Raw genomic sequence first — 12,747 nt, 5'->3', positions numbered from 1 at the left:
AGCATGGGGTCTCTACATCTGTACTTTTAATATTATTTTTCATCTGGAGAGATGAAGCAACATTTTTGGTGAGGTAATCTGAAATCAAAATAATTTGTTTTCATGAAATCCTGTTAATTTCTGGTCCACCAATATCTTCAATGAGTAGAATATACTAAGGGTATGCTAACTGGTAATCCTCACAAGGTCTCCTTTGTTAGTCTGTGTTTCTTGTGATAGACTACAATACTCCTTCTGACTGAAAAGCTGCAAATGAATTTGAGGAGCCATGTGCTTGCACTGCATTATACACAGAACTAGTTTGTCCAAGGACCTCAGAAATGTAGCATGGTCAGAGATTTCAGCCCATCTTATCAACTAAAAGTAAATAGAAATTAAAAGATAATGAAAATAAAATTCACCATCTGTGAGATCATTATGACCATGGCATGTATAGTGACTGTTTTCCTTTTATGCCACAGGAACAGCATCTGGAACTGCCCCAACTTCTGTACTTTCTTACTCTGACTACATCTCCAGGCCTGAGGATCACAACAGCATTCTGCGTTTTGACAAAGATGAACGAGAAAAAATGTGTCGGATCGTCATCATAGATGACTCCTTGTATGAAGAGGCTGAGACCTTTGATGTTTTGCTGAGCATGCCAATGGGGGGAAGAATTGGTGCAGAATTCCCTAGTACTCGAATTACCATTGTACCTGACAAGGATGATGGTAAGACATCATGTAATATAGTGATATTCCCAGTTCAGGAGAGAAACTACAAATAGCATCACACTCAAATCAGCATGTAGAAATTGGATTAAAACATGTGCTGCCATCTTGAGATTTGAAAACACTATTAGAACGCTATGTGGAGTTCTTAAAGTATTTGCCTCTATGCAAATGCACATAGCATGGGGAATAAACAAGAGGAGTTAGAGACGTGTGCACACCTGCAGGGCTACGATTTTATTGGCATCACGGAGACATGGGGGGATGACTCTTATGACTGGAGTGTTGGAGTGGAAGGATAAAGGGTCTTTAGGAAAGGCAGGCAGGGAAGACGAGGAGAGGGTGTCACCCTCTATGTCAGTGACCAGCCAGAGTGCATGGAGCTCCACCTGGGGAGTGATGAGGAGCCAACCGAGAGCTTATAGGTCAGGATTAAAGGGAGGGCAGGGACAGGAGACATTATAGTGGGGGTCTGCTACAGGCCACCCAACCAGGAAGACCAAGCAGATGAGGCCCTTTGTAGACAGATAGGAGCAGCCTCGCATTCACAAACCCTGGTCCTGAGGGGAACTTCAAGCACCCCATTGTTGGAGGGACAACACAGCAGGGCATAAGCAATCCAGGAGGTTCCTGGAATGCATTGATGATAAACTCTTCTTCAAAGTGACAGAGAAGCCAATGAGAAGAGGTGCTATGCTGAGCCTTGTTCTCACCAGCAAAAAGGGACTGGTGGGGAATGTGAAGCTCAAAAGCAACCTTGGCTGCAGTGACCATGAAACAGTAGAGTTTGAGATCCTTCAGGCAGCAAAGAGGGCGCACAGCAAGCTCGCTAACCTGGACTGCAGCAGACATGACTTTGGCTTCTTCAGGGATCTGCTTGGCAGAGTAGCATGGAATAAAACCCTGAAGGGAAGAGGGGCCCAAGAAAGTTGGTTGATATTCAAGGATCACCTCCTCCAAGCTCAGGAGTGATGCATCCCAACAAAGAGGAAGTCACGTAAGACTGCCGGGAGGCCTGCATGGATGAACAAGGAGCTCCTGGACAACCTCAAACACAAAAAGGAAGCCTACAGAGGGTAAAAGCAAGGACAGGTAGCCTGGGAGGAATACAGAGAAATTGTCTGAGCAACCAGGGATCAGGTTAGGAAGGCCAAAGCCCTGATAGAATTATATCTGGCCAGGGACATTGAGGACAATGAGAGAAGCTTCTATAGGTACGTCAGTGATAAAAGGAAGACTAGGGAAAATGTGGGCCCTCTCTGGAAGGAAATGGGAGACCTGGTTCCCCGGGATGTGGAGAAGGCTGAGGTAGTCAATGACTTTTTTGCATCAGTCTTCACCAGCAAATGCTCCAGCCTCACCGCCCAAGACACAGAAGACAAAGACAGGGACTGGGAGAATGAAGAACTGCCCACTATAGGAGAATATCAGGTTTGAGACCATCTAAGGAACCTGAAGGTGCACAAGTCCATGGGACCTGATGAGATGCATCCACGGACCCTGAGGGAACTGGTTGATGAAGTTTCTAAGCCACTATCCACCATATTTGAGAAGTTGTGGTGGTCCGGTGAAGTTCCCGCTGACTGGAAAAGGGAAAACACAACCCCCATTTTTAAAAAGGAAAAAAAGGAAGACCTGGGGAACTACAGGCGAGTCAGTCTCACCTCTGTGCCTGGCAAGATCGTGGAGCAACCTCCTGAAGTTCAACAAGGCTAAAGGCAAGGTCCTGGACATGGGTCGTGACAATCCCATGCACAAATACAGGCTCGCCGAAGAGTGGATTGAGAGCAGCCCTGGGGAGAGAGACTTGGGGGTGTTGGTTGGCAGGAAGCTCAACATGACCCAGCCATATGCATGTGCAGCCCAGAAGGCAAACCGTATCCTGGGCTGCATTAAAAGAAGCATGACCAGCATGACTCTGCTCTTGTGAGACCCCACCTGGAGTATTGTGTTCAGCTCTGGGGCCCCCAACATAAGAAGGACATGGACCTGCTTGAGCAGGTCCAGAGGAGGGCCACAAAGATGATCCGGGGGCTGGAGCACCTTCCCTATGAGGACAGGCTGAGAGAGTTGGGGTTGTTCAGCCTAGAGAAGAGAAGGCTCCTGGGAGACCTTATAGCAGCATTCCAGTACTTAAAGGGGGCCTACAGGAAAGATGGGGAGGGACTCTTTATCAGGGATTGTAGTGATAGGATGAGGAGTAACAGTTTTAAACTGAAAGAGGGCAGATTTAGATTAGATATAAGGAAGAAATTCTTTACAGTGAGGGTGGTGAGGCACTGGAACAGGTTGCCCAGAGAAGCTGTGGATGCCCCCTGCCTGGCAGTATTCAAGGCCAGGTTGGACGGGGCTTTGAGCAACCTGGTCTAGTGGAAGGTGTCCCTGCCCATGGCAGGGGGTGTTGGAACTAGATGATCTTTAAGGTCCCTTCCAAACCAAACCATTCTGTGATTCTATGATGTGATTTAGGCTTGATATTTTATGGTTTGAGAAAATCTCATGAGCAGTTTTTGAGAATGAGGAGATGCACTTTTCCATTCTATCACAAGAACAGATGTAATCCAAAATGTCACTATGCATGGGCACCCTTGCATGTGTGATTCTGAGGCTGTGTCCACTAAGCTTCAGGCCCATTGCTTTATGCTCCAAAAGCATATTAGAGGCCCTGATGGACCAGAAGCCATCTAGCAGCTTCTAAGAGGCAAGGTATGTTCCTTCTGATTTGATGTTGCATTTAAATTTGAAGTGTCCATGTATGCTTCCTTTGTCTTTTTAATAAAGCAAATCAGAAGACAGTAATGTTGCTTTAGAAATCACCTCAGTAAGGAAGTGTGGACAGAATGATGTCCTTTGTTCAAGTGGTCAGTAGCTTTGATATACTGCATTGAAAGGGACATTTCTGGTGGTGATTAGAGAGGTCTGTGACTAAGGAAGAGCGGAATTAGCACACTGTATCACCAAATGCTTTTGAAAATACATGTAAATATTAAGGGGCCTCAAGCCTCTCCTTCAGTGTCCCTGGCATTGGTGTGGCACCTGTCTTTCTAGGAGTGGTAGCAAAAAGGTTTCCTGGTACAATTGCCTTCATTTATGCATGGAGTTTGGAGGCTGAAATCTCAACTGTAAATTCTGTGAAAGAAATACTGATAAGCTATTTTACTCCTCTCTATGAGGCCATAAATCATCTATTGTGACACTGTCATATTTCCCAAAGACTAATGTGAAGAATTATGTAGTACAGTACTCTTTGAAAGTCTGATGCCAAGATAGATGGTTATTATCAGCACAGTGATTTCTCTCTAGTTAAGGATATAAAAGGCAGCTCTTAAAGGCAGGAAGTTGACACCCATCTAATTGCATCGTAAATACTCTGCCTGAAATTTCTCAGGTGTAATCCTGTGACAGAGGTGACTTTGTTTTCTCTGTGGAGCATTTGGGTAATCATATAGCATTAATGAATACAATAGCTTGAAATAACACTTCTTGTAAAGTAAGAGATCATATATCAAATGCAAGGTGAAATAGAAATATGTTTATCTGACTATGCTATGATTGCAAATACAGGTTTATTTGTGTAGGATTTTTACAAAAATTTGATTTTTTGAATAATTTTGATGAATACATGAACTTTACAGTTTGAAGATAGCAGAGCATAGAATATTGGGAGAGTAGCTATAAAATAATATATCCATGAAGAAGCTGATTACCTGACTTTTGAAGGTGGTCTGACTGCTTAAAATGTATACAGAAAGTTTGGGATGGGGAGAATGTTCCTCCAAGAGACCATTTAAAACAGAGGTGAGCTGAAATGAGAGCATTTAACTTCAGTGGGAACCTCAGTGCCTGGGAGGGAACACTTTTATATACTGTTTTTAGCACTTAAAATAAGACACTGTCATTCATAGGCTTATACAATCATTTTAACAGTAACCTAGAGCAACTTTGAATAAGAAATGATGAAAGTTAATCAATCACAACATAGTATAGAACTTAACACTTTATGAAACTCCCACAAGATATTAGGGAAGTTAACAAGAAGTCTCCTTTCTTCTAACACTGCCATTAGAAAACATGAGAAGTAATTTGATTTGTATACCACTGTTCAGTTTTAAGTATAGTATTTCCTGCATTTATGAGCACAACTTGCCTCAATGCTACAAAGTTTTAAACAGGAATTATTTGACAAATAATAATAATAATGTTATGGGATTTATTAAGAAAGTTGGGAAAGTGTTTGGGACATTAGAGTAGACCATTTTCATTATGCAGGAGTAAACAATATTTTGGATATTGGAAGATAAGCGGGCTTTGAAGGATAGGTTTGGCTCTTTTTTAACAAACATTCACTTGTCTTTCTGCATACAAAACATTGCATATGTCATATGTGAAGTAGTGTGACAGAACTCCTTTTTTGCTTTCTGTATCAGTGAAAGTACTCCCACAAAAAATTCCAGAGTATTAAAAAACTTACTGACCATTCACTCACCAGTAAAGTTTTCTACCACATGCTTTTATTTTGCACAATACCATAATGCACAGTAACAGAAAAGTCTATATGCATTTTGTTTCATCTCAGATCTGCTGTGCTGCCTGCTCTGTAAAAAGCAGAGTACAGACTAGAGAGTAGATAAATTACAAGTTATACCTTACATATTTATCTATTCACACACACATATAAATATATATATGCATGCTTGTATCAGATTGTGTATATACACATATATTTCTGTAATGTGTAAGGAATTTAATACCCTGGCTGTCATGTTTGAAATTCTGCATAAATAAGCAGGGGATTTTAAGTAGCATTGTTTATTATTGTTTGCAGTGCACAGAATTAATTTTAACAAATTAAAACAGTATGCTATGTGACATAAAAAGTGTTTTCTTTAGCTTTTAACCGTAAAATTTAATTCAGAAAATGCCTAAGATAGAGGTGGATAAAAGCTTTAGCATATATATAATAGCCTATGAGCTATAGTAATGTTATCATACTAAATTCAGTAGTCCACTTTAGTCTCTTCACATCTACTGATATTTTTTTCTCATTGTTTGTTTAAATTCATTTTCTACTTAACAAAGTTTCTTGTCACAACATGTTATTGGGTTGTGATTTCTCCAAGTACTGTGACTGGATTAACATTATGCATTGACTTCTTCAGGTCAAAAGATACAAACAGCAAAGGTCAAAGTTTAATAATACTACATAAGATCTTTCCGATGGAAGGCAAGTCGGCACTAGCAACAGTACCTTATCTCCTCTGGCATTCAATGCAAGTTAATTAGGAAACATTCACCTTCAGTACCTATCATCAAAGTCTTTTCTTCTTTTATTTCTAGAGAAGGCCCTTAGGGTCTAACTAAAATAGCTGAGTTGCTGTACAATCATGACAATAAACAAAAAGTAAGAGAGGTGTGCTCAACTTTCTAGTGAACCAGAGTATATTAAAGAAATTCCTGGCAACTAAATACTTTGATTGAGGATTATACAGATGTGCTGTACTGCCAAAGTAAAATCTGAAAAAAATTAGTATGTAGAACATGCACAGGTATATTTATATATTGTGAAAGGTAATTTTAAAATTGGTGCTGCTGTTGGGACATTTCTTAATTTGGAAGGGTCTTTTTCTGATAGATCCTGAAGTTGGGAGACATAGAAAAAAAGACAAGGATGAAGTTAATGGAATACACAGCAAAGTTGTGCATGGAAATCTTGGATTCAAAGTTACACATGTCACTACAGTTTAAGCGCTAAAAAATAAAAACATTGATCTGTTTGAGTCAGAGTGATAGTTACTAACCATGAACCACTGGAAGAAAAGCATTCAGGGGAAAGTCCTATGCAAGTCATCCACTTCTGGGGTGACAGTAATCTCACTTGATATTAACCATCTACACATTTAGACAGCTCATTCAAGCAGGCTATGCCAGGATCCTTTTATAGTTAATGAAAAGAGAGATGTACTGCCAGGAGCCACCCTATCCTAGAAGTCTCTAAACTGTTGAAGTCGATCACCATGGGTACCTGCTGCATCTGAATGCATGGATTTCTGTCAGTAGATATAAACCCTACCATTAGAAATTAAATTTGCCATTCATCAAAATCATAAGCATTACTGGGCATGAAGGAAGGATTTTTTTCTAATTCTGTGTTAAAACAGCTCCTACTATAAAATGCCATTAAACAACAAAGAGATACATGGCTATACCTGCTTCATAAAATAGTTATGATTTCTAAAGAAAAATTTAAAATAGTCTAGTTGAAATCTAAAGAAATTAATGCTGAAGAGTGTTTCAGTAGGTATTTAGATATTCAAGATAAAATCTTGAAAACAATTTCCATACAAATGTGAACTTGTGTTACTAAATCTAGCCAGAATTGGTGGGCTGAACTACTTGTCTTCATGCATCTCAAGGATCTGGGGGATGAACAGAAATCCCTGAAGAATTTGAGGTCAGTTGATTAGCTCAGGACATATCTGTCCTGCATGGAGAGCACAGAGTTCAGCATAAAGCTCATTTGGAGGAGGCAGTTTACATAATAGATCAATATTATGCATCTAGGAAAAGGAAGATAAGGTTAATGTGTCATTCCCCTTGGAGAGAGGAGTCCTGGAGTTTAGTCTCAAACCCTGAAAACCCTCAGACCCCAGTCTTCTGTGGAAATGCCTTAATCCCCAAACACTTAGCAACTAAGAAAGATCAGCCTGGAAGCAATCTCTTTTTTCCAACTGAAGCTGTGACTCTGAAATCGTTTCACATATATATAGAAAAAATGAGATCAGACTCTTTTGTTAGTATTCATCTGGGAATGAGGAAGCTGTAATTTGGTTCCAAGACTAACAGTATTGCTGTGTCGTGTGCAACTAGTCTAATGATACAAAATGCTTTACTCCTTGCAACAAGGCTTGCAGTCAAAGTGCTGCTCTCTGATAGTTGGGTGTTTTGATTGCTAGGCTCCTGATTCGGATTCTTTTTTACTTACTTAGTTTTGTGTTGTGGACAAATTTTAGACTCTTGGTTTGTAATCACATTTGGAAATCAGAAGAGAAGAGGTGTGATGAACGCAGATCTAGAAGTTTGCATCTAAGAGGAGAATGCTTACAACTATTTTGTTTGCTTCAAGTTTTTTGTCAGTGGCTGTCTTCCCATGTGATTTTAATTCCATGCTACTGTACTTAATGTTGCCATGAGAGCACACAGCCTTATATCCAGGCTGTCAAACAGACATCTTGCCTTAGTGGAATTGTTGAAGCCTCATGCTGTTCACAGCAGGAAGTACATTAAATGCATTTGTTCTACTTCATTCACATTAGATGGGCAAGCAGCTGTTCAGACTTCTTGACATTTATTTCTACATCAAGGCTGAGAAAGCAAAGGACTCAGGTTTATGTTTGCTTACCATTTTCTTTATACCTACTCAACAGAATCAATCACTCGTATCATCCACATGATAGAGGACAGCACTATCTGGGAATATTTTACAGCTGAGTAGCCTGGATGAGGGTATGATAATGCAGAAAGCCAATGTGAAAGGTCATACAGAACAGATTAATTCTTTAGTCTTCTGTAGATTTCTTTAAAACACAGGCTGTCACTTCCCCTACAGTTATTTAAACTTTGGAAATCCTTAGATCATGTTCTGGAAATCAGTACTGACTAGCACTTGTCCAAATTGCTTGGAGTAGTAAAGTTCATATTGACTTTTACTACCAGTAGCTTGAAAAGAGGCAGAAAGTCACCACTGCAATGCTACATTATAAATATATGCTTTGCACTGTCCCAGTAGGCACACAGTATCAGCTAACTTTCAGTGTGTGTACTGAGACAAATTTCCAGCTCATGATAATTATTATTAAAAATAATAATTCTATTAGTAACACAGTTTGTGAGAGGGCCATCCTTATCTCACAAGGCTATCTGGAATCTCCCTATTTCCACTGGCCTCTGAGGCAACCAATCAAATGTGTCTTTTTCTTTTTGACAATAGGTGTGCCATAACCTTAAACTGAATGGGGTGATTGGTTGATCTTGGTAGTTGATATCTGCTATTCTATTTCTCCAATTTTAGTTACAACCTGAACACTATAGACAGAGCGTGCCCAACATTATATTATGGACTGGAGTCATGATTTGGCCAAGTATCCTTCATCATTCTCTGGAGATGACTAAAATAATGAACTAGTTGTTCTTTTGTCCTCTGTACAGCCATCTTTGAGCACTTTCTCCCTTTTCTGTTTTTACAGTGCCTGTGGGTCTGATGCCTCTGGCACTTCTGTGCAGCTTTTAACTTCTTTTGTCCTCTCATTAGGTAAAATCTCTATGTGACCCCTCCCCTTTCCCCAGTCTGTGGCAGGTGGCCAGATTGGCAACTAATCAAGGGAAAAAGTGGAAGACAGCCAATTTATGACATGTTATACTCCCAGTTTTCTTTACTTATGGTTTCATGTTATCACCATTTCAACAGAGTGAAAAATGTTCAATTTATGATGATAACCTTAAAGATTTTGGAAAGTCCCTGTTTGCTGTCTACCACAGAAATAAATTGACATATTTTACAGTAGGACATTCTATAGAGGCAACCAGGCGCATTTATGCTTTACAAAAAGCATTTATGCTTTTCTAGCATTATCTGTTGCTGACAGTTTATAATATGTGTGCATGTGCAGGTACACACTCATGTATTATATGTGAACTACAGCTGTTGGTTTAATGTCATTTTCACTTAGCTGCTTAATAACTAGGTATATAGTCCAACCTTATAATCTAGTCTCATTTGATAGGAAAGGAGGACAGAGCATGACCTCCAGTCAGTACTTTGTCACATCTATTTTGGATGGCTCCTTTACGACAGAGAACTCAGCTGGTGGAGCAGCATAGCTGTAAGACTTCAGTACTGCAGGTCATTAAATGGTTAGCTTACATATGCGTTATTACATTTCTATGTGAACTATAGTATTCTAGGAGAGTGTTGAAATATAGAAAACAACTTTTCAGTTTTGTACTCAAAGCACATAAAATAGTTGATAAGTAGAAGGTAGGAAATTACATGAACTGTAGAAAATTGATACTTTGTGTTAAATCTAAAATAAGTTAAATGGTGTTGTTACGTGTACTGATGTTGTTTTCCAGAGCCTAATGGATCATTGTTTTATGATAGTTCATTCAAGAGTACATTGAACATCTTTCTCTCTCCTGTCTTCCTGTAGCATGTTGTATTTTTTATGGCTCTGGTCTTTGTACTGCAGCTTTTATATTTATTATAGACTGTTTGAAAATATAATGAATGCCTAGCAAACCATTCTAAATTAATCATTTATTCTTGATTGCTTACAATTGTAGGGAATGAATTTAGTGACCTAGTGAGTGCTTTGTGTGTTTAAGATTTGGATAATCAAGTTGTGTAGGACATCTAGGTGCATTCAGTTTTCCTAAAGTTTCTTCAGATCATCTTTCTTCCTCTGAAGATCCTTACACTGAGCCATTTTGCTCATCAGTCTTTGAAGGCCCAATAGATACTGAACAACAGAGTAACCAGTGTACCCCATTGGGCTTTAATGACGTTGATTCTCCCTTTGAACATGTAAATCCTCAAAGGATTAACTCAGTTGTTATCTCACATTATTGCCTGTCAGGCAACTTTTTTCTCTTCCCTCCCACACGAATGGGATCCGAAGTCCAAAAGAGAGAATTCAAGAACTTTTAACATACAGCAGAGCATATTTTCTGTCATTAGAACTCTGCTTTTGTGGTCTGATAAGTCTGGCTGTTGCTTTATTTTAACTCTGTTCTGTCTTCTCTTCTGAGTCCCATCCTCAACATGAGCTCCCATAAAGGGAGCATGGAGGATCTCTTGTATACTTTTCTCTCAAACCTCAGTGGGCTAAATGTGTTCTCATTGTATGTGGGCAGAAAAGCCTGTAAGAAATTGTTTCTGCCAGTTAAGCAAACTCAACATAACTAGCATTGCAACTGAATAGGAAAAGTGCAAAAACTTAAAGTCAGAATTAGAGCAGTGTCTTTCTTAGCCTCTCTTGTGATATGGTCAAGATGTCTCCAATCCAGAAAGTATGCGTATACATACAGGCAGAAGAACAGATTTAATACCTATCAACAAGAATGGATAGAATCATAATTTTCTTTAAAAAGTGTGGTACAAGCCGTGCCAAAAATTATATACAAATACCAACAGCCACCTGGAAACAAAGTATTTTACATTTCTTGGTTGTACTATTCCTCTTCTATGCACCATTTGTAGTAATGATAGTTATAATAATAGGGCCTCCCTCCTTCTTCATTTATTATTCAATGAAACTTAACACATTTTCTGCTTTGGTAAGATTCAGTTTTGTAATTCATTTGGCTAAATTAACAGCTTCACCTCTGTGCCTATTAAGATCGTGGAACAGATCCTTCTGGAATATATATAGAAACATACAGAAGACAGTGAAGTGATTAGAGACAGTCAACATGGCTTCACCAGAGGCAAATCTGCACTTCAGCCACAACAAACCCCAGCAGCGCTACAGGCTTGGGGAGGAGTGGCTGGAGAGCTGCCAGTCAGAGAGGGACCTGGGGGTGTTGATTGACAGCCGGCTGAACAGGAGCCAGCAGTGTGCCCAGGTGGCCAAGAAGGCCAATGGCATCCTGGCTTGTATCAGAAATAGCGTGGCCAGCAGGGACAGGGAAGTGATCTTACCCCTGTACTTGGCACTGGTGAGGCCGCACCTCAATTACTGTGTTCAGTTTTGGGCCCCTCACTACAAAAAGGACATTGAATTACTCGAGCGTGTCCAGAGAAGGGCAACGAAGCTGGTGAAGGGTCTGGAGCACATGTCGTACGAGGAGCGGCTGAGGGAACTGAGGTTGTTTGGTCTGGAGAAGAGGAGGCTGAGGGGAGACCTCATCGCCCTCTACAACTACCTGAAGGGAGGTTGCAGAGAACTGGGGATGAGTCTCTTTAACCAAGTAATGAGTGATAGGACAAGAGGTAATGGCCTCGAGTTGCGCCAGGGAAGGTTTAGACTGGATATTAGGAAGCATTTCTTTACAGAACGGGTTGTTAGGCATTGGAACGGGCTGCCCAGGGAGGTGGTGGAGTCCCCATCCCTGGAGGTGTTCAAGAGGCGGGTTGACATAGCGCTTAGGGATCTGGTGTAGTTGGGATCTGTCAGTGCTAGGTTAATGGTTGGGCTAGATGATCTTCAAGGTCCTTTCCAACCTAGATGATTCTGTGATTCTGTGAAATCATGTCTCATTAATTTAGTGGCCTTCTGTGATGGAGTGACTGCATCAGTGAACAAAGCAAGTGCTACAGATGTCATCTACCTAGACTTCTTCAAGGCCTTCATAGCCCCCCCCCCCCCAACATTCTTACCTCTAAATTGGAGAGATACAGGTTTGATGGACAGATCATTAGCTGGAGAAGAAATTAGCTGGGTGGCCACATCCAAAGAATTACACTTAATGTTTCAATGTCCAAACAGAAACCACTAATGAATGGTGTTCCTCAAGGATCCGTACTGGGACCAATACTATAACATAGACAGTGGGATTTAGTGTGCCCTCAGCAAGTTTGCAGACGACACCAATTTGAGTGGTACAGTTGATAGGCTTGAGGGAAGGGATGTCATCCAGAGGGGCCTTGTCAGACTTGCAGAGTGGGCCCATACAAACCTCATGAAGTTCAGCAAGGCCAAGTGCAAGGTTCTGTACCTAACTTGGGGCAATCCTCAATATCAGTACAGACTGGGGGATGAATGGTATCCCTCCCTGCACAGAAAGACTTGGGGATACTGGTGGATGAAAAATTGGACATGAGCCAGCAGTGTGCGCTCACATCCTAGAAAGCCAGTCATGTCCTGTACTGCATCAAAAGAAGTGTGGCCAGCAGGTCAAGGGAGGTGATTCTCCCCCTCTACTCTGCTCTTATGAGACCCCACCTGGAGTACTGCATCCAGCTCTAGCGTCCTCAGCACAAGAAAGACATGGATCTGTTAGAGTGGGTCCAGAGGAGGGCCACAAAATGATCAGAGGG

General features: G+C 40.7%; 1 protein-coding gene across 1 annotated transcript in view; it reads left to right on the top strand.

Moving 5' to 3' along the window:
* FREM2 (FRAS1 related extracellular matrix 2) overlaps nt 1–12,747 on the top strand; it is a 147,086-nt gene that overhangs the window by 86,922 nt on the left and 47,417 nt on the right. The window contains exon 6 of the mRNA XM_074859783.1: nt 462–713. Coding sequence (XP_074715884.1) covers nt 462–713 — 252 coding nt within the window. The remainder of the gene's footprint in view (nt 1–461; nt 714–12,747) is intronic.

Source organism: Strix uralensis, chromosome 2, assembly GCF_047716275.1.
Source record: "Strix uralensis isolate ZFMK-TIS-50842 chromosome 2, bStrUra1, whole genome shotgun sequence".
In the NCBI taxonomy this organism is placed as follows: Eukaryota; Metazoa; Chordata; class Aves; order Strigiformes; family Strigidae; genus Strix; species Strix uralensis.
This window is presented reverse-complemented; position numbering and strand designations above follow the sequence as displayed.